The sequence below is a fragment of the Gopherus flavomarginatus genome, chromosome 5 (genome assembly GCF_025201925.1).
Source record: "Gopherus flavomarginatus isolate rGopFla2 chromosome 5, rGopFla2.mat.asm, whole genome shotgun sequence".
Taxonomy (NCBI): domain Eukaryota; kingdom Metazoa; phylum Chordata; order Testudines; family Testudinidae; genus Gopherus; species Gopherus flavomarginatus.
The window spans coordinates 100,549,119-100,571,844 of record NC_066621.1 but is presented as its reverse complement, the minus strand read 5'-3'; the positions used below and the strand labels follow the sequence as shown (position 1 = coordinate 100,571,844).

The 22,726-nt window shown below is 44.1% G+C and overlaps 2 protein-coding genes across 2 annotated transcripts in view; both read right to left on the bottom strand.

Annotated features, from left to right (window-relative positions):
- Positions 1-22,726, bottom strand: part of FSIP1 (fibrous sheath interacting protein 1) — a 597,082-nt gene that overhangs the window by 176,804 nt on the left and 397,552 nt on the right. The gene's annotated exons all lie outside the window — the stretch shown is intronic.
- GPR176 (G protein-coupled receptor 176) overlaps positions 18,344-22,726 on the bottom strand; it is a 71,977-nt gene continuing 67,594 nt past the window's right edge. The window contains exon 3 of the mRNA XM_050954833.1: positions 18,344-21,164. Within this exon, the coding sequence (XP_050810790.1) occupies positions 20,054-21,164 (1,111 nt within the window). The 3' untranslated portion in view covers positions 18,344-20,053. The remainder of the gene's footprint in view (positions 21,165-22,726) is intronic.

Here is a 22,726-nt window from a genome sequence, read left to right as displayed (position 1 = left end):
TTTGATAGGATAACGAGCCTTGTGGATAAGGGAGAAACGGTGGATGTGATATACCTAGACTTTAGTAAGGCATTTGATACAGTCTCTCATGATATTCTTATAGATAAGCTAGGAAAGTACAATTTAGATGGGGCTACTATAAGGTGGGTGCATAACTGGCTGGATAACCGTACTCAGAGAGTAGTTGTTAATGGCTCCCAATCCTGCTGGAAAGGTATAACAAGTGGGGTTCCGCAGGGGTCTGTTTTGGGACCGGTTCTGTTCAAGATCTTCATCAACGATTTAGATGTTGGCATAGAAAGTACGCTTATTAAGTTTGCGGACGATACCAAACTGGGAGGGATTGCAACTGCTTTGGAGGACAGGGTCAAAATTCAAAATGATCTGGACAAGTTGGAGAAATGGTCTGAGGTAAACAGGATGAAGTTCAATAAAGATAAATGCAAAGTGCTTCACTTAGGAAGGAACAATCAGTTTCACACATACAGAATGGGAAGAGACTGTCTAGGAAGGAGTATGGCAGAAAGAGATCTAGGGGTCATAGTGGACCACAAGCTTAATATGAGTCAACAGTGTGATACTGTTGCAAAAAAAGCAAACGTGATTCTGGGATGCATTAACAGGTGTGTTGTAAACAAGACACGAGAAGTCATTCTTCCGCTTTACTCTGCGCTGGTTAGGCCTCAACTGGAGTATTGTGTCCAGATCTGGGCACCACATTTCAAGAAAGATGTGGAGAAATTGGAGAGGGTCCAGAGAAGAGCAACAAGAATGATTAAAGGTCTTGAGAACATGACCTATGAAGGAAGGCTGAAGGAATTGGGTTTGTTTAGTTTGGAAAAGAGAAGACTGAGAGGGGACATGATAGCAGTTTTCAGGTATCTAAAAGGGTGTCATCAGGAGGAGGGACAAAACTTGTTCACCTTAGCCTCCAATGATAGAACAAGAAGCAATGGGCTTAAACTGCAGCAAGGGAGATTTAGGTTGGACATTAGGAAAAAGTTCCTAACTGTCAGGGTAGTTAAACACTGGAATAGATTGCCTAGGGAAGTTGTGGAATCTCCATCTCTGGAGATATTTAAGAGTAGGTTAGATAAATGTCTATCAGGGATGGTCTAGACAGTATTTGGTCCTGCCATGAGGGCAGGGGACTGGACTCGATGACCTCTTGAGGTCCCTTCCAGTCCTAGAGTCTATGAGTCTATGAGTAAGCAGAGTCAGGATGAGCTCTACCCTGACATCTGGTGGTGAATTATGGGAAGTGTGGAAAGAATTTCAGGAAGTGTGGAATCTCATGTATTTGCATGGGCACACCCAGCATAACCCAAGGCAGCCTGGGATGGTTATTTTGACAGCTCTGGGATCCCCAATTTCTTTGTTATTGGGGCAGGATAAATAAAGTGTTGCCACCCGATTATGTGAATGAGAAACTACCAGACTGCTTTATGACAGAGATGACTCAATATAAATTAAGTGACACTTGCTAGACAAGGGACATGGGTTCCAATTCCCAGTGAATGGAGAGAGACTGGTGTGTGTACACCTGATGGTATGGGCCTGGAACACCAATTGCACATCCTCCTCTCTCCACTGTTAAAGAGTAGAGCTAATTTTGATTCCATTAGGAGTCCATCTAAAGACTGCTAAGCTGAATTCATGTTGGGCTAATGGTGCACCAGCACCAGGGCTCCCCTACTAAGAGCTAAAATCACTGAGTGCTGTGTTAGCTAGTGGGGGAGCCTGAAGACATATCGCTAAGTGGCTGGCAGAGTGCAGCAGTTTGCAGCATGTTGGAGCAGCCCATGGAACAGCGAGCGGAGTGGAGCGGTTTGCAGGGACGGCTGGAGTGACTCACAGGTTGGCTGAAGGAGCAGCACAGCTGGAGCTGCTCATGGTGAAGGCTACAGCAGAACTCCACGGAGAGGCGGAGCAGTTGGCCCTGGCCCATGTAAGTTGCCCCTTAACACCCTGTGTGGGCTTCCCCTCCCACCACCCAGGCTGGGGGGCAGTAAACTCTGCGGATAAACTTTTGAACTCTGGGGTGGCACTGATCAGCGACTTTTGGGTTGTTGGACTTTGGACTTATTGGACTTAAGACCCTAAGGGTGAAAGGACATTGCCAGACGTACTTGGAGGTGGGTTTTTTTTTGGGGGGGGGTTATGGTTTGTGTTATAATCCTGTTTGTGGTATTTCTCCAAGGTGATGCCACATTGTTTCCCTCCTTTATTAAAAGGATTTTGCTACACTCAGACTCCGTGCTTGCGAGTGTGGAAGTATTGCCTCCTGGAGGCGCGGGGGGGGGGGGGGGCGTATGTAAGTGTTCCCAAGTCACTGGGTGGGGGCTCAAGCCAGTTATGCATTGTGTTATTAAAACGGAACCCCTGGATACTGAACCCAGCCCTTGTTGCTGCCAACTCACAGCGGCAGAAGGGTTACATCAGCACCCCTGGCCCGCCCTCCAACGGGCCCTCAGCTCCGAGCCCTACGCCAGGCAACAAACCAGAGCCCACAGCTAACGAGCCCCACAGCGTGCGCGGCCCCACTCCACCCCTGCACTCACCCTGCGGGAGCGCAGCCAGGTTCTGCAACAACGGACTCAGCGCGGGGCCTCGCGTGCCCTGCTCCACTCCCTGTGCCAGCTGGTGCACTGAGTCCCTTCCCCAGCCCCGCTGCACTCCCGTTCACATTACATCCGGGAACGCCGTTTCCATGCCAACCAAAAACTACGGTCTCCACGTCCTAGTTTATTTCTCGCGAGAACTGTAACCCCACTCTCTTTACTCCCTGCCGTCGGCTAAGAGTGGGCGGTACCATTCACAAGGAAGGGGGGGGAGGAATCGCTGTCCGCAGCAGGCCCTGTCTTTATGCGCCTAGCTGAGGGAGGGTTCATTTGCCTCCCTTTGTAAGGGGCTGGTCGTGCCCCCTCTCCATATGGTTCAGCCCTGACACCGCACGTTCTGTCATTGAAATTAAAGCTCTGGTCTGTAAATAAGCGAGTGCTGTGACGGAGCCTGGGAAGCTCGGGACCAGGGTAAACACAGCGCCGTCAGTCCTGCCTTTCAGGCGGGCCAGAGCCACTGTCCGAAACTGTCAACTACCTGCTGAAGCGAAACCCCTTCTCGCTGGCTAGAAAACCTGCACTGAAACTCAGGAGACTCTTGTCTGTTGTCCAGACTGGGAGCGTGGACAAGAATAAGTGAAATGTAAACTCCCATTTCAAAAACAAATTAACTTTTACCGCTTCAAAATTAGTAAACTAGGTCATGAAATAATTTTAAAACAATTTGTTAAAAATTCTTGATGAAAAACTAAAGAAATTATTTATAGAGTCCCTTTTCATCCACTAGATGGTGCAGCAAGCTGCCCTTTTTGGAAGGGCGGAGCGAAAACATTGTATCTAAATTGCATGGGGCCTCAGGAATCGCTCGCTGTAATAGGGTTTCTGGATGGGTTAAACTCTTACCAGCTTACATAGGATTGAATGTGAGTGACCCTTATTTCAGAGTAACACCTGCTAAGGCAGGTGTGAGGGGGTTAAAGTTAGTATTCCAATATTCCAAACTATAATCTGACCTTGAGCAGTTTAACTCGATAGCTTTAGGCTTTCTACACCTCCCATCCTTCATAGCTTTTTAATTGGTTCACTTCTTGACAAGTAGTTGCTGCATCCCTCAGTAAGAGTTTCCAACTGTGGCTCTTCTACCTGTCACAAGTTTCTCCAGAGATACAGATGTGTGCCTATTGGATACACATATATACTCTGTGATAGGGTCTCAGTCTTATTCGCCGGTGTTTGCCCTCATTTTTGTAAGGTCTATATCCTGTCACATCACAACACATACTTCCAGATGATGAATGATTCTTTCAAAATATTTTTGAATGAGTGATATTGATTACGAAGGGTGCTGGACATTTAGACCTGAAGACTGAAATCCTCTTTGTTTAGGATAACCAGCCCAGCAGTATTTAAGTGCCTCCCAAGAATTCAAAGAAATAATCTCCCTTTCTGTGTTTATTCATAGAGCAAGTACTGAACTAGCAGCAGCAGGGCAACTTTCCCCACACTAATAGATATATCAGCCCTGACCTGTTAGTGGAAGAGTCATCATAACCATCCCACTCTCTGCTCAGCTTAGTAACAACGGTGCCAATCATGATGGCGGGGGGGGGGGTTGATTATGTGGACACCTACTCATTTGGAACTAGACTAAAACCACTGAACAGTCAAATGATTATTACCTGTGGTCATAACTGTTACTTGGGATGGATCTGAACACCCTATAGAGGCAAAAAGCTTTATCTTATTACTATTCCTTCTACCATCCAGTGCTGTCTCAACACTTGGCCCAATTACTCATTGCCCTATGGCCCTTTGTAGCAGCTGAGCTGGTGCCAAGGAGCCATGACAGTAGTGCAGGGGCAAGGGGGTTTGTATGCCACCTATTCAGGAATAACAAGTTTAGGGAACATTCCAGGGCAGCGTGGAGACAGACAGGGAGGCATGTTCATAGGAGCCATTACAATAGGGGCACAAGGTTGCACTGGCCTCCACAAATCCCTGAATGGAGGAGGTGCAAGCCACCTCAGAAACCAGTACAAGGATTTATCTAGCCCAATATGTCTAACATATAATGTTAATTTGTAGAAAGGTGAAATCCCATAGAATCCACCATCATATGACAGTCAACAACTTCAACAGCTTTCTTCATAAGTGTCTAGTTTTTTTAGAACAAAAGCTAGGTTGAGATTATAGGAGCTGTGTGACACATTCAACTTGAATCAACCTTGCTTCAGGCTTGTGCTATATTCTTGAGCCAGAAGCAATTCATTAGACCTTGTGTGCCCATGAACTGTCTATTGACTCCACTTGGGAACTCTTTAAATCTCTATTGGGACATCTGCAAGCACTCCAAGGCTGCTTTTCATGGTGTATCTCATATTCAAGACATAGGGACAGGGCACTTGCTGGAGGCAATGTCCAACTGCTGCCTCTTAACTAGTTTCAGAGAGAGCACACAGCACAGGCAAGGCACATTGCCCCTAAGTGCAGGACGCCACCCATGACAGTTGGAAAAAACATACTGCATCTTCACACTATGCTGTTCTCAAAGGCTCACAACATTAATGTAGGTTAAAGAAAGGACTCAGAACAAAACCCCAAAGATAGAAGTGGCTGATTTTTTTCTAAGAGAGAACTTCATATTTCAGTGAGATCAAGTTACCTCTCTCTCAGTGTTTTAGAAACAAATGCTTTTATGGCCTCCCCCTGGATCACCTATGAGTTAGCCTAAATCGTTAATTTCTCATTTGCCAGGGCAGGGAATGGGTACCTTGCCACAAGTGTAAATGAAAACCATTTTTTCAGGCCAAACACAGGTACTATTGTCAAATGAAGGATAAGTCTGGTCTAAGTGTCAGCTTTCATATTTCAGTTGGTTTGACAAAGACCTATTTTTAAAAGTAGTTGACTTTAATGTAAGAAAAGCATACTTGTTTTATTCCTCTGAGAACTAAAAAATGTCTGCATGGACTTTGTTTCAGCTTTGAAAAATAATTCATCTTTGGGCAGAACATAGAACATTTGAGACCAAAAATGAAATATTTAAGCAATAGCTGAGCACATGAAAAGGAGAGGTTACAATACAAAGCATATTTCAGATTTAACTATAAACACTTGCAACTAGCACCTGTTATAACCTATGTATGTGTCTCTACATGTATTAGAAGTTACATTATAATACAGATTATAACACGCAGGAACAAGAAGTCACCTTGTGCCTTTCTTCCCACAAATAGTGTAGATGTTTCATATATATTCCTAATAGTTGTATCTCACTCACTGTCAGAAATTCCCATATTACAAACTGACTGCCATCTCACAAAAGCTGCTGAAATAGCAGGAGACAGCAAGGTAACATAACCCCCCTATGAGAGTAGGCCAGGGCCAGTACCCCTGACAACATTTATTATTGCTGCTTATCCCTACAAAATGAGGCAGGGATTGCCACACGGCTGTCAGAGCTAACAGTTAATTGTCTTAACACTGCTGTCTCAAATCAGAGCAGATTTTATGACCTACAAGCATTACTTATCCTTTGGGAATTTCATAAAGGAAGAGAAGTAGGTTTGCAGAGGTAGCCCTCAGGCCTGTGGTATGGAGGGTTGTCAGTTTGTAAGACACCCACACACAGTTCAAGAACACTTCCCTGACTTACATGGGTGTCAAGAAGCTTAACTGAGTGGTTTTCAAGCAGAAGTACATGTACCCCTGGGGTAATCAACTAATCTAGATATTTGCCTCATTTTACATCAGGCTACATAAAAAGCACTAGTGAAGTCAGTACAAACTAAAATTTCCTACAATTACTTTTTTTTTTTTACCTCTCCATAATATCAGTGTTTCTCAAGCTGGGGGTGGCGACTTCCCAGGAAGGCCATGGGGTGGATTTAGTGGGGTTGCAAGTGCATGGCCAGCATCAGGGGGTGGTAAGCAGGGACCCTGCAAAGCTACAATACATGCTGAAGCCTACGCCTCCCCTTTTTCTTCCTTTTTTACATCAAACACACTTCTCAATGCCCAGCACTAAACTAAGGCCAGCACTGGCAGCAGCAAAAACTTGCAAATAGCTCCTGTTGTAACCTACTGTGTGTCTCTACATGTATTAGAAGTTACATTATAATATGGATTATAACATGCAGGAAGGACAAAGCACCTGTGTATAACAAAAAAAAAAATCCCACCTTGTGCCTTTCTCCCCACAAATACTGGCATTATCGAGGATCCCAGACCAGTCATAGCTCTGAGAATGCCCATCACTTCTGTTCATCACGATGAGCACCGTTCCTCGTCATTCTGTTTCACATGTGTTTGTTAAAATTGTCCAACTATTTGGGGGGGTACATTAGATATTCATCTGCTCAGATATTTCCTAAGGGAACAATAAGATTATTATCTATCTGTACAACAAACTAATGAGAGTATCTTGATATGAGAGCATGATGAACGCAGAGGGACTGATTCTGAAATTGGTGTGAATGAGGCAGTGTATAATGGGATAGAATAGGGCCAAAAATTCTCATCACACTCACATTTTTTTGTATATCTATGTGAGATGCATCTAAATTGCCTAAGCACCATACACACAGCACTCTGGCAGTAGTGCTGGATAAACCTCATATAGTTCAAATTTAAAATTAATCCAGATAAATATCCAAAATGTGGCTGCTTCTCTGAAACCAATCTGGATTATATAACCCTCTTATTCCTACAAAATTAGGCTTGAAAGCTCTTTAAAACAGGATTTTCTGATGATTCTTCTCCATCTAGTTCCTCACTTTCAAGGTTCTGTACATCACAGTTCCTCCAGCCATCCCTCTCACTGTGCACAGTGTTCCATTCCTTCCTGATGTCCTTATGTGTACCCTTCTCTCTCTGGTGTTAACAACTTCTTCTGTGCCTGGAACTGCCTCTCTTTCCTTGGGTATCTAATTGTCAGAAGAGCTCAGCACCTGCAGCTCCCATTGAAGCTGGAGATTGTAATTGCTCAGCAGTCTCTGAGGGCCACATCCTCAAAAGAATAGCAGTGGAAGTTAGGAACCTAAATAACTTGGTGGGTACCTAAGGGATTCCACCATCCCGTTTCTTTTTTTAATTCAAATCTCTACTCACAATACTTATCCTATACAGTCATTCACCATTAAACTATTGGGGGGGTGGGTCGGGGGGAAACCTGCATTATTTGACATTTGTATCATCAACTTCTGTATAATATGCTAGATCAATATTATCTGTCAGATTTAAATAATAAACTCCTTAGTGGCAAGGACTGTGTGATTCAGTAATGGCTTGTAATGCACGGAAACAGCAATGACCCCACAAGCACTTTCTTTTGAGAGTGTCTAGTCCTTCCTTATTATCCCCATGGCTGGGTTCCCCTCATATAGGAATCATTTTTCCAGCATGTCTTTCTGGGAAATATGCCCTTTAAAGAGGGCACAGCCAAGCAGCTATAGATCTGAAGTGGCCATTTTGCAAATGGACTCTGCTTGTTGTATCTCCCTCTCTTTCTACCAGTAGGGTCTATGGCAGTGGTTCTCAACCTTTTTTCTTCGTGGACAACTTGAAAATTGCTGAGAGTCTCAGCAGCCTACTTAATGATCTTTCCAAATGTTGTTTGTACCATTAGCTAACTATTGTAAAATGCTTTGGATAAAAGTGCTATATAAAAAAAAACTTCAACATTTTTTTATTCTACAAATAAAAGCACACAACTCATATTTTAATATCAGTAGTCTTACCTCTCTAATGTGATGGATGTGCCCTCTCTCCCCTGCCGCAGCAGCCCCCGAGCTGAGGCTGGGAATGAGAGGGTTCTCTGCCCTGCCAAATCAACCACAGAGCTGGGTCTGGGAAGGAAGGCCCTCTCTCCCCAGCAGCCTTAGACCTGGGGCTGGGGAAAGTTGCCTCTTTCTCTGGCCACTGCAGCCCTGGACATCCCAAATTCCTCCCACCTACCCTCTATTTCCCCCAAGGTCACCACTTCACCTTACATGTACATCTTCTCCATAGTCCAGGAACCTAATTATTGGAGCCATGCCTGCACAGCTCCACTAATTAGGTGGGTGGCCCTTCATTCTCTCATGTGTGGCCACCCAGGTGTGCACCTTAGAGGGAACTATCCACGGACAACCTGAATGGAGTTCACGGACCACAGTTTGAGAACCTTTGGTCTATTGTGTTTTACTCTTCTTCCTGCTGAGGAGACAGCATATGCTCAGTCTCTTTTTTCATGTATGTACAGTGCTGAGTTCACCTCTAGCACTCAATAAATAATACATTTATTAAGCTGTGATCATTTTAGAGGACAATATGATAAATTCTTGCCCAGTATTGCTAACTCACGTGTTCAAAATCCTGAGTTCCCTCCCACCCCCTAAATCATCCGCTTTTTAAAGCATTTTAAATTTTGGGGGTTTTCCTTTGCCCTCTGGTTTCTGAGCCCTTCAAGTATACTCATGGCATATTTTCAAGTTTTCCTCTACAACCATGAGGGCCAGAAACATAGAGTTTTTTTAAATTCTGAGAAATTTAAATTTTTTAAAGTCTGAGATTCTTACACTTTAACAGGAGCTGGGGATTCAAACCAACACACCAAATATTATGAGACTGACAGTAAAATCATAAGATTTGGCAGCACGGCTGTCCTGACTTATACCCCATGCAACTCCTCTGAGCGTGGTTATGTTGCATGGGCTGTAAATCAGGGAACAACTGGATTCACTCTAAAGAAAATGACAGCACTTTTGTAAAGGGTCATGAAATCTCCTTCATGTTAGTAACACAGCAGATGGTGTTTATGGTTTAAACAACACTATAAATATAAAAGCTAAAACAGATGCAGTTTTCATTTTGCCTTTCTGAGAATGGGTAAATTTTGTTCCATAAAAAACACCAGAAACACTGTATCCTGAAAGGGGGAGGCAGAAATTTAATTAGAGAAAACTTGTGTGTAGAGAGGACACAGAAGGCACGAACACTCCAAGATGTGCTCTTCATGTGAAATGATAGGTTAGATCATGATTAGGGCACATTCATACAAGCCCCCTTGATACATTCATAATACAGTTTCCATGGCAACAGAATTCATTTACCTTTCTTTTCCTAAACCAATCAAGAAGCAGCACAAATTAGGGGAAATGCCATGGAAAACTTGCTCCCATTAATATCACTTTAATTTGCACTCCTCCACTGAACCCAGTTTTAGTTCATGTCAGATTTTGTTTCAGCAAAACTGAAACACTAATTTCATCTGCTTTGTGTCCAAAGGCTGGCTGATGGGTGGGTAAAAGTGATCAGGGAGCAGGAGGCTCTGCAACTGTTCAGGCCACAGTGGCACCGGAACAAGGGGGTCAAGGAGCCATGGCTCTCTCACTTTTGAAAGAGGACAGGCCTGGCCCATCCATTTTTCACCACAGGCCCGGCCTCCTGCCCCTGCAGGGGATTGAGGTGCAGGAGGGGGTGCGGGCTCTGGGCTGAGGGTGCTGGCTCTGGGCTGGGGCTGGAGCTGAGGGTTAGGAGTGCAGGAGGGGGCTCCAGGCTGGGGGTGGTGCTGAGGGACTTGGAGTGCAGGAGGGGACTGCAGGTCGAGTTAGGGGTTTGGGGTGCAGGAGGGGGTGAGGGCTCTGGGGTGGGGCCAGGGATGAGGGGTTTGGGGTGAAGAAGGGTGCTCTGGGTTTGGGAGGGCTCAGGGCTGGGGCAGAAGGTTGGGGCTCGGGAGGGGGTGAGGGCTCTGTCTTGGGATGCAGGGTCTGGGGTGGGGCTGAGGATGAGGGGTTTGGGTGCAGGAGGGGGCTCTGGGCTTGGGGGTGCTCAGGGCTGGGGCAGGAGGTTGGGGTGTGGGCTTGCCTTGGGCGGCTCCTGGGTAGTGATGCAGCAGGGGAGGCCAAAGCAGACTAGCCTGCCTGTCCTGGCACCGCACTGCATGCTCACCAGAAGTAGCCAGCAGGTCCTGCTCCTAGGTAGGGAGGGCAGGAGGCTGCACACACCACTCTTGCCCACAGACACTGCCTCCCCCAGCTCCCACTGGCCGGTTCCCAGCTAATGGCAGTGCAGTGCTCGGGGTGGGGACAGTGCGTGGAACCCCCCTCGCTTAGGACCCGGACCTGCTGACCATTTCTGGGACACAGGGTGGAGCCAGGATAGGTAGGGAATAGCCTGCTTTAGCGATGCAGCGCCGCCGAGCAGACCTTTAATGGCCCAGTCAGCATTGCTGACCAGAGCTGCCAGGGCCCCTTTTCGACTGGGTCACCCTACTCCGCATGATACCGCCACCCCAAGCGCCAGCTCTGCAGCTCCCATTGATTGGGAACTGTGGCCAATGGGAGCTGCAGGGGCGGTGCCTGTGGACGGTGCAGTGTGCAGAGCCATCTAGCCACGCCTTTGCATAGCAGCGAGAGCGGGACAAGCTACTGCTTCTGGGAGCTGCTTGAGGTAAGTGCTGCCCAGAGCCTGAACCCCTGAGCCCCTCCCACATCCCAAACCCTTGCCCCAGCCCTGATCTCCCTCCCACCCTCCAAACCCCTCAATCCCAGCCTGGAGCACCCTCCTGCACCCCAAATTCCTCATCCCAAGCCACAAACCAGAGCCCTCCTTGCATCCCTTCTTGCATCCCAACCCACTGCCTTAGCCTGGAGCTCCTTTCTACATCCTGAACTCCTCATTTCTGGCCCCATCACGGAGCCCTCACCCCCTGCCATACCTCAAACCTCTGAGACAGCTTGATGAAAATGAGCAAGTAAGTGAGGGTGGGGAGAGCAAGCAATAGAGGGAGGGGGGATGGAGTGAGAGGGGACAAAGCCACAGAGATGGGGCGGGACAGGGGAGGGGCCTCAAAGGCAGAGCAGAACAAGAGTGTTTGGTTTTGTGCAAGTAGCAAGTTGGCAACCCTGCTCAGGCCAGGCCAGAAGTTGGAGCCAGGTAGGGGTAAGTGCTGCATGGGCAGTTCTGAGTAGCCGCAGACCCTCCACCTGCCCAGGGCACGGGGCTCAGGAGGTGGGGACTGCTTTCAGGCACCCACACTCCAGGCAAGTGGAGGGACTCGGGCTTCCCAGCCTGGCTCTGGCTTCCCGCTTAGCTGGGGGGCAGGGTCTTGGCGTAAGAGGAGAGGCATGGGGGGACACCTTAGCATTCTGCCTCTCTGCTTTTGTTCTCCTATCTGTAAGACAGATACAATACCTGCTGGCACCTACCTCAGAGCAGTGTCTGGGAGAAGAGCAAATCAATGTTTGGAAAGCCTCTAAGTGCTAAGCACTGAGTATGCACAAGAGGAGTTCAAGGAGCAAAGAAATGTTATTACATTCCACATTTTGGTGTTGCTGAGTAAAGTATCGAGAAAAATCAATTTTGCAGAACTCCACTGACCTTGACTGGTGTAGCAGCTTTAAAATTGACATGAAATGAAGATCTTTCTTGGCAGCACCCCCTACTGTTCCTCTCTCTCTCTCTCTGGCCTCCAGGGAACAGGAGGGAGGCTGCAGCTTTTCTCAGTTCAAGTAGTAGAGCTTGTGTGCTCAGAGTTGTATAGAACAGGGTTCAAGTTATGGGGGGTTATTTAATTTTGTTCAGGTGTCAACTTTTTATTGCAGATTAGCACCCAGGTTTTTGGTTTTTAGGTTTTTTTCTGTATGAAGAAAATTGATGTGTCCTTGAATTATAAGTTATTAAAGATTACTATGACTAGTCCCAAAGCAGCAGTTTAATAGGTGCAGATACCACTATAACTTCTTTATAACACCTATTTTAATAACTCCTAATTTTACATAGAAAAAAGTATTTTTCAAATGAAATAAAATGTGAATACTTTCCAGGTATACTCTTTTTGTTTTGAAAGTCTGAAAGCAGTCAGCTGAACCATTAAGTTATGGATCCTTACAAATGAGTTTTATTGAAATCACACAGTGTCTTACCTTTTCATGAGTGCTCTTTAGCTTTAAAAAAAATAAAAGCTTGATTGTAACACTTTATACCATACATACCTAAAGATATACCATTAAAGCCTAGTAGAGAGAAAGAGGCTATTTTAAAAAGCCTTTCATAATCCATTTTGCAAAGTCTATATGCTCTTTTGCAAGCTTTGTAAGAGCCATGCCCTGGAAGGAAAGGAGACAGGAGCTGTGAGAAGCTTCTTCAGGACACAGCAAGTTCTTCAGGACGGAGCAAGACAGGGAGCTGGGCATCCTACAGAATTCTAAAGCTCTGCGCAGCAGGTGAAGCAAGAGGAAGACAGGAAACAAGAGTGCAGATGCATTTATTCTAGATGCTATGTAAACTGTGAATATTTGAATACATTGTCAGCTTTCCCTCAACCTTTCATTTCCATTACTTTCTGTTGCTTAGTTGTTTTGTCTTTAAACTGCAGAGTTGCTTGATATACATACGCTTCAACTTTAAATGTTAAGCTAGCAACTTAAAAAGTAACAATATTTTTTGTCTGATGTTTTAGGGTTCGGTGTGATAGCCCCAAACATCACAAGATTAATGAAACTGGGAGTTCAAATCTAGTGGTGTATTCCAGAAACAAAACAAGGATACAACAACCCCTTGGAAACTGATTATTAAAGTACTTGCAAGCAGACCTCTAGTATAGATAAGAGAAAAGGATTATAAAAGGGGACAAATATCAGAGTAGAGCAAACCTGACAGCTTTTTATCTGCAAATTATACATACAGGTATACATGTGTATAAATATATATTAAAAATCAAGTGCATACATTAAATTACTACAACTTCAGAACAACCAAATGTTCTAATCTACTAAAAGACTCCTGGCTTTCTATGCAAGTGTATCCTGCTAGGCAATCAAAATCCATTGTTGCCAGAAGAGCCAACCAATGCAGCACTACAATGCTGAATAATTGCTTTGTTTTAAACCCATATGTTATTTAAATATTACATTATTTTCAGGGGGTACTTGAGTACAGGAAATTGACATTGTTTTCTAATCTGTACTTTTCCTTGTAAAAGATTTATTCTTCCATACATTATGAGTTATGAGTGATTTTTCTGTATTCTTTCTTCTGTGGGGTTATAATGTTATTCTTAAAGGGATCAGATTATCTTTCAGTCTCGTTGCCTCCCCAAATTACCTCAGTCTTTTCTTTGTTCTTTTTTCCATCATTCAATTTCCTTTACTTTCCCCAATGGTCAGTATGGGGATAGGTGTTTGGGTCCCCCCTCCCATTTGATTTGATGATCAGGAGAAGGTAGAACTCCTGATAGTTAGCTCTTTCCTCATAGCCGGTTACCAGAGAGCATATTGCACAGCTGGAAGTCAGAAGCCAACAAACAGCCTGTAATATGTATACAAACCCCACACAGGGTGACACAAGGTTAATGAGCTATTGTAGACTCAGATGGCCCTACCCTGCTATATTGCGAAATATGTCAGACTTGGTGGGAAGAGCTTAAAAGGAATAGGAAGTCATTTTTCCGCGGGGAAGCAAAGAAATCTGCAGGGGACATGAATTCTGCATGCACACAGTGGCGCAGAATTCCCCAGGAGTAATCTGAGTGCTGGAGTATTAAGCAAGATGCTCATCCTGAGCTGAATCATACAAACTGGTGTGTATACTGACCCTCTGGGGACAGCAGACCTGGTATTCTGTGAGTGTTTAGTGGGTAAGGGGCTGGACACTACAGCCCAGAGGAGAGTGCTTGGGTGGCTAACAGGCTGGTGGTGTCAGGGAGCTGACACCTGGGTAAGTATAAGCAAGCCTCTCTCATGCTGGAGGCAGGGGCATAACAAGGTGACTCACAGTCCTGGGTACCCCAAGAACTATCACAGGTATGTGTTTGTATTTGTTCACAATCCTAGAAGAGGTGCACTATCTGCAGCTCTGCTGGAGATCTGAGACTGTCATGACTGGAATAGTGTGGTGTAAAACCTAGACAGGTCTTGGAAAAAATTTTAAGGGAGAAAGTAGTTAAGGACATTGAGGTCAATGGTAATTGTGACGAATTGCAACACGGATTTACTAAAGGTAGATCGTGCCAAACCAATCTGATCTCCTTCTTTGAGAAGGTGACGGATTACTTAGATAAAGGAAATGCGGTAGATATAATTTACCTAGATTTCAGTAAGGCGTTCGACACGGTTCTGCACACGGAGCTGTTAGTTAAATTGGAAAAGCTGGGAGTGAATATGAAAGTTGTAAGGTGGATAAGGAACTGGTTAAAGGGGAGACTCCAGAGGGTCGTATTGAAAGGTGAACTGTCGGACTGGAAGGAAGTCACCAGTGGAGTCCCTCAAGGATCGGTTTTGGGACCGATCTTATTTAACCTTTTTATTACTGACCTTGGCACAAAGAGCGGGAATGTGCTAATAAAGTTTGCGGATGACACGAAGCTGGGGGGTGTTGCTAACACGGAGAAGGACAGGGATACTATTCAGGAAGATCTGAACCACCTTGTAAACTGGAGTAATAGAAATAGGATGAAATACAATAGTGAAAAGTGCAAGGTCATGCATTTAGGAATTAATAATAAGAATTTTGGATATACGTTGGGGGCGCATCAGTTGGAAGCGACGGAGGAAGAGAAGGACCTTGGGGTACTGGTTGATAGCAGGATGACTATGAGTCGCCAATGTGATACGGCTGTTAAAAAAGCAAATGCGATTTTGGGATGCATCAGGCGGGGTATTTCCTGCAAGGATAAGGATGTGTTAGTACCGTTGTATACGGCGTTGGTGAGACCCCATCTGGAATACTGTGTGCAGTTCTGGTGTCCCATGTTCAAGAAGGATGAATTCAAACTGGAACAGGTTCAGAGACGGGCTACGAGGATGATCCGAGGAATGGAAAAACTGCCTTATGAAAGGAGACTCAAAGAGCTTGGCTTGTTTAGCCTGGCCAAAAGAAGGCTGAGGGGGGATATGCTCGCCCTATATAAATATATCAAGGGGGTTAACGTTAGGGAGGGAGAGGAATTATTTAAGTATAGTACTAATGTAGCCACGAGGACGAATGGGTATAAACTGGATATTAGGAAGTTTAGACTTGAAATTAGACGAAGGTTTCTGACCATTAGGGGAGTGAAGTTCTGGAATAGCCTTCCGAGGGAAGTAGTAGGGGCAAAAGACTTTCCTGGCTTTAAGACAAAGCTTGATAAGTATATGGAGGGGATGTTATGATAGGATCGTTAATTTGGGCAATTGATCTTGAATTACCACCAGACAGGGCTGCTCAATGGTCTGCGGGGAGATGTTGCATGCGATGGGTACTGAGTTGCTGTGGAGAATTCCTTCTTGGGTGCTAGCTGGTGACTCTTGCCCACATGCTCAGGGTTTAGCTGATCGCCATATTTGGGGTCGGGAAGGAATTTTCCTCCAGGGCGGATTGGCAGGTGCCCTGGAGGTTTTTCGCCTTCCCCTGCAGCGTGGGGCACGGGTCGCTTGCTGGTGGTGTCTCTGCAGCTTGAGGTCTTCAAACCATTTTTGAGGATATCAATAACTCGGTCCTGGGATAGGGGTTGTTATAAAATTGGATGGGTGGGGTTCTGTGGCCTGCCTTGTGCAGGAGGTCAGACTAGATGATCAGATTGGTCCCTTCTGACCTATGAGTCTATGAGTCTATGAGACAGTGCAGAGCAGAGGCTTAGGTAAATGCATGGGCCCTGTTCCAACATTTAGGAGGCACTCTGATGAAAGAATGTAGTGACAAGTCCTATTATGATAATAACTGTTCCTGGTGATCTATCCTGCTATCCAGCACGCTAAAAGTGAAATACTCCCTAGCTCATTATCACTCACCTGAATTATTTACTGTTCTTTGACTATAGTTCTATCAGAGTGTTGGTTGCTTATAGTCTGACTAAAGCATCTGTATTATGTGTTATCCAGGGGCTCATTCCTTCTCTGAACACAAAAGATCTGCTTTCATACATTTCTCTGATTCTCACAGAAGTTCAAATGGATAAACTCTGCTGCAAAAATGACTAAAATAAAATGTTTCCAGCTATCATATTCCAAAGCAATTCTTAAAGTGTAAAAAATGCATCCTAATCAAATTTGTTTCCTGAAACAATGCAGTGTCCCCAGTGGCAGTCTGAAAAAAGTACAAGCCAGCTTCTAAATACATTCCGTGTGAATGGAAACATATATGTTTGTCTTCATAATGAAAAGCAACCAAACCCCGTCACCCTCCAAACAATCCAAGATTAAAAAGGCCAAATTCATGTCTGGTGTAAGTCTATTGAATTTGACTCCATGTTTATCACTGTTATATTGAACGTGAAAGTAGGAATGGGCAAAACCAAGGGTGGCTTTGTTTTTTCAAGGGAGGTTCAGAGCTGGGTTCCATTTTATCTGAAGTCCCAAATCTGGAGAAAGGGGAAAGGTTCAGATGAAGACTGCTGGCTTTGGCTCATGCCTATGAGGAAGTAGACCACAAATGTTTAATTTAACCACAAGCATATAAGGAAGATGCAGCAGCTGACAGCTTTCTTTTTTAGATGTGTTGTTAATAAAGGCTGCTGATCTAGTAACTCTGAAAAAACAAACACACATTCCATTGTAATATTTTATCAACACTTACAAAATATAACTACCAACGGTGATTCTCAACATTTTCCATCCTGGGACCTTCCACTCGCCAGACCCCATTCCCATATAGCTAAATGGGAAGAGGAGGGTGGTTGTGACCTGTTTGTGACCCATCTGGGGTTGTGGCCCCCAGATTGAGAACTCCTAAACTAGCATAGCAACAAACATAAAAGGAGAGGATGAGAAACATTGTTTACAATGGAGTTTAAAAAACACTTTTCACATTGTCATAAACAGATGGTTAAGGGTTAATGTCTCTTTTACCTGTAAAGGGTTAAGAAGCTCAGTGAACCTGGCTGACACATGACCAGAGGACCAATGGGGGGACAAGATACTTTCAAATCTTGGTGGAGGGAAGTCTTTGTTTGTGCTGTTTGTTTTGTTCGTTGTTCGCTCTTGGGGCTAAGAGAGACCAGACGTACACTCAGGTTTTCTCCAATCTTTCTGAATCAGTCTCTCATGTTTCAAAATAGTAAGTACTAGCCAGAAAAGGCGGATTAGTCTTATGTTTGTTTTCTTAACTTGTAAATGTGTATTTTGCTGGAAGGATTTTTACCTCTGTTTGCTGTAACTTTGAATCTTAGGCTAGGGGGTGGAAAATCCCTCTAACCTATATGAATCTGAATACCCTGTAAGCATTTACCATCCTGATTTTACAGAGATAAATTTTACTTTTTATTTCTTTAATTAAAAGCTTTCTTTTGAAGAACCTGATTGATTTTTCCTTGTTTTGGAATCCAAGAGATTGAGTCTAAACTCACCAGGGATTGGTGGGTGGAAATGAGGGGGGAGGAAGGTTAATTCCTCTTTGTTTTAAGATCCAAGGAGTTTGGATCAGTATAGCCTCTCAGGGTAACCCAGAGAGGGGAAAGTCTGGGAGGGAAAGGAGGGGGGATGGTTTATTTCTCCTTGTTCTAAGACCCAAGGGGTTTGGGTCTTGGGTTCCCCAGGGAAGGTTTTGGGGGAACAGGAAGTGTGCCAAACACTATATTTTGGCTGGTGGCAGCGTTATCAGATCTAAGCTAGGAATTAAGCTTAGAATGGTCCATGCAGGTCCCCACTTTTTGGACGCTAAAGTTCAAAGTGGGGGAAAAAACCTTGACACACATTTTTGTTAAAATGTTTGCTTTGAGTGACTTGTAGACATGAATCACCTTAGCTCCCTCTGAAATCACTGTCCTGTTTCAGATGTGTTTCAGGAAGAACAGTTATTCATCAAACTCTACCTAGACAGAATTTTTCTTTCTTTTAACACCGGACTGTCAGATTTGGCAAGTTATTTTAAACTAGACAATACATTTTAAAGAAAACTACTTACTAAACAGACAGTAGGCTACAGGTGAGGGCTTGGCATGCACCAAAGATCTAAACTACAGACGGAGAACAAGTGTGCAAAAGAGTACTAGGGTATCATCACTCTGTGCTTTTGATAATCTACAGTGTGAGACAATAGCAAATGCAGAGATGGAAGAAAGGAAGGGCTGCTTGCAATGGAACAAGGATTAAAGTTCCAGGGGTACAGTAGTTTTAAGGTTGTCTTACAGACTGTCACAGTTTAAAATTCACATTCAAGATACGCAAAACAATACATCTGTAATCAAGGAGGAAGGTGAGCTACAGTATAATGCCTAAGCACTCCTAGATAGACTAGCTTGTTGATAGAATGGACAGTTTGGTTCTGATTCACAAAGAATTTAGGCACCAGGTATGGAAATCTGCTGTGAAAGTCATACATTGGATGATCTAGTATGAGATGAGTCGTGTAAATTACAATTAGCATATTTGGGGTTTATGCCCACCACTAAAAGGAAATTTAGAGGTTGTGCTGTCTCCCTACTCCCACCAAAGGTAAAGAATGGCACTTACATTTATTCCATTCGGAGGCTAACAATCAGCTTGCTGCAACATCACTTTTTTGTAAAGTATTACCATTTCTGCACCTTGGAAAATGTAGGCAAATAAAGGCAATGCCTTGTGTTTTCACAAAACAGTCAAAAGAAGAGGGCACAAGCAGACCATTCTGCAGGCACATATTTACCCAGGACTCTTTTGCTATTTACAGCATGCTGAAATCATGCACCCAGTAGGCATATGCACCATGCACATCACCATGGGATCTAACTGCCCTTGGCTCATGCCCTCAGCACATCTATGCATGCTCTTTTGGGAAGAAACTGTATCACATGGTCTACAGTCTACTTTTCATTAAACTACAGGAATGCATTTGTTTTTAAAGGGAGGAAATGGCTATTTTAGAAGTTTTTTTCTGTTAATTTTTAAACAATCTGGGGGGGGCCTCCTACACCAGCAATTGGGCTTCCTCATGCTAGTTGATCTTTTTTAGGCCAAAAGTGAGCATACTTTAAGTGAGAAAATAACTGGGCTACAAAAAGAAGAGAAGAGCAACATGTATAAGAAACCTATGGGCTGTTCCTGACATGGCAATTTTTTTTTACTTTGCTGTAAGAGGTCAGCTAAAGAGAAAGAGCATCTTTTCACATTTCATTAATGAAACTCTCAGAAACTTGCTGTGTCCATTTTAGTGTAGAATGGGCATGGCCTAGCTATTTTGTGCTCCCTGAAGTCCTGCCTATTGGCTTGCTGCTGCAACACAGAATAGTTATGTTTTCATTGTACTAAACACTGGAGTGCCCAGTAAACCAGCTGCCAGACAACACCATGAAAGTTTCACAGGAAATGTACACAAAGCCATACACACCCTTTGGAAGTGAATCAGACCTGTACTATAGTACAAATAAAGCAGGAATGACATCAGTCGCTATTTAATGAAAATACATTCATGAGGAACACTTTTGTTATATGTTTCCCTTTTGTTTTTATGTATTTGGCACAAAAATCAGCCTGTAACAAATTTCAGCATAACTATGATCCATGGGATCACATGTACAGTAGAAAGTGGACTTCCTTTGTTATTCAGAGCTCCTGCTCCTACTAGGAATCCACCTTGGGAAAGATACTGACTTTATTGTTCCTGCTGATTTTTCTTTCTGCTTTACACTTGGGCTGCTTTGTCTGGATGAGCTCTTCAGGGGTATTCCCCAAGGGAGGCAGCAGTCGCTTCTTACTATTCCAATTTTCTGAAAGCCACTGTGGAGGCAACTCAAAAGGCCCAAAGCCAAACTGCATTGAATATTTTTCATTAACCAGATCTGCTTCTGTTGGCATGGCCGGGGCCACCTGAGCAGCTGAGTCAGCAATGGTGTGTTGTAGACATTTCTGAACTAACGTGTGTTCTACCTCTAAACTGGTGGTAGGGATTTCCTTCTGCTGAAAGTCACCAGAACCAATGGATTTTGTTTCATTCTCCTCATCATCCTCTGTTGACTTGAAGATTTGCTGCTGCCCTATGTGAAACATCTCCAGAAGCTGGCTACCAGAGCGGACATTGGGCTCCAAGTTGGTATCTGCAACACTCCCGGAGCTGATAATGTTCCTCCTACTATACCTCCGGTGTAGCTGCACTATTGTACCCACTAAGCACTTCCGTACAGATTTGTTTACAGTCAAAAAGAGCAAAGGATTGGCTAGCAGGGAGACTTTAGGCAACCAGATGGCAGTGAGGAACAAGAAGACTGAAATATCTGGTATGTTGAGTATGGTGCGGTAAATCACCAGAGTCACGTAGGGAACGCTGCAGAAAATAAAGATCATAACCATGGAGAGCAGCATAGCATGAAGCTCAGCTTCTCTCTGGGAGGCATAGGGAATAGAAATAGTGTTCTGAGGGGTTCTTAAGGCAGCTATGATGACTTTTTTCTTTTGGCTGGCACTCAGTGCTCTGCGGATAAGAATCATAAAAAAAAACACCACAGCCACTGGTACAATAACAGTGGTGATGTTATAAATAATGACATACACCAAGTGACCTAGGGAGTAGCTCCAGGATCCTGTGCAGGTGGACATGGCGTAAATATCAGAAACATTGGTCACAGCAAACACAGGAATGCTGGCCACCACGGCATGGGCCCAGATGTAGATAACCAGGTCTCGAGACTTCGCATCAGATATCTTTCTTTCCAATGGGTATAAAACTGAGTAGTACCTGCCAAAAAACAAGGACAGTTTAAAGAGATGTGAATATATGTATTGATTGTTTGGGATCATACAGTTAGAGAATCATAGGCCTGGAAGGGACCTTGAGAGATCATCTAGTCCAGTTGCCTGACCATTCCTGACAGGTGTTTGTCTAACCTGCTCTTAAAAATCTCCAATGCTGGAGATTCCACAACCTCCCTAGGCAATTTATTCCAGTGCTTAACCACCCTGACAGTTAGGAAGTTTTTTCTAATGTCCAACCTAAACCTCCCTTGCTGCAATTTAAGCCCATTGCTTCTTCTCCTATCCTCAGAGGTTAAGAAAAAAAAATCTCCCTCCTCCTTGTAACAACCTTTTATGTATCTGAAAACTGTTATCATGTCCCCCATCAGTCTTCTTTTTTCCAGACTAAACAAGCCCAGTTTTTTCAATCTTCCCACATAGTTCATGTTTTCTAGTTTGTCGCTTTTCTCTGGACTCTCTCCAATTTGTCCACGTCCTTCCTGAAATGTGCCACCGAGAACCGGACACAATACTCCACTAGAGGCCTAATCAGTGCAGAGTACAGTGGAAGAATTTTTTCTCATGTCTTGCTTACAACACTCCTGCTAATACATCCCAGAATGATGTTCGCTTTTTTCGCAACAGTGTTACACTGTTGACTCATATTTAGCCTGTGGTCCACTATGACCCCAGATCCTTTGCCACAGTACCCCTTCCTAGGCAGTCATTTCCCATATTGTATGTGTGCAACTGATTGTTCCATCCTAAGTGGAGTACTTTGCATTTGTCCTTATTGAATTTCATCCTATTTACTTCAGACCATTTCTCCAGTTTGTCCAGATCATTTTGAATTTTAATCCTATCCTCCAAAGCACTTGCAATCCCTCCCAGCTTGGTATCATCTGCAAACTTTATAAGTGTACTCCAGTTTATAAGCCAGTCTCCTGCCTTGAAGGAGGGAGATGAGGATAGTGTTTTGGTAGCTGTCTGAGTATGATGTGGGTTGCTAAATGACTACCAGTTCTGCTTTCTCTTAAACAAGAGTCTGGCTTTACGGATCTGGCTCTAGAACAGGACTGAAGAGCCACACCTAGGAAGCACATGATCAGTGATAAAGCAATAGCTATCCCTATCATACTTGGGATTATATTACATTTTTGTTTGGATTTATGTTCATTAAAAATAACTTATACTGGTCTTAAAACTTCCAAGTGGCTCTCTCTCAATTTTCTTACCTCCATGCACATTGCACTGGTCATATTCAGAAAAAAAGAATAATGACTGAGGCACATTTATGTTCACTCAAAAGGCCACAGTCTCAGTGTTAATCTGAAGGATGTCCTATGATGGATTACTTCTCACAGTACTTAGCACCAAAAAAAAACCCAAAAAACAAAGTGTCAGAGGTCACAAACAGGGCCAAAATAATCCCACCATTTGTATGTAGGGCAACAAGAAATGTGGATAGATTTTGCCAGAACAGTAGGCTAATGCACCGCCAATGTCTTCATCCTAAATATCTTCTGATGTTGTTTCTAAACAAAATGAAATTGTAAGATATACCTG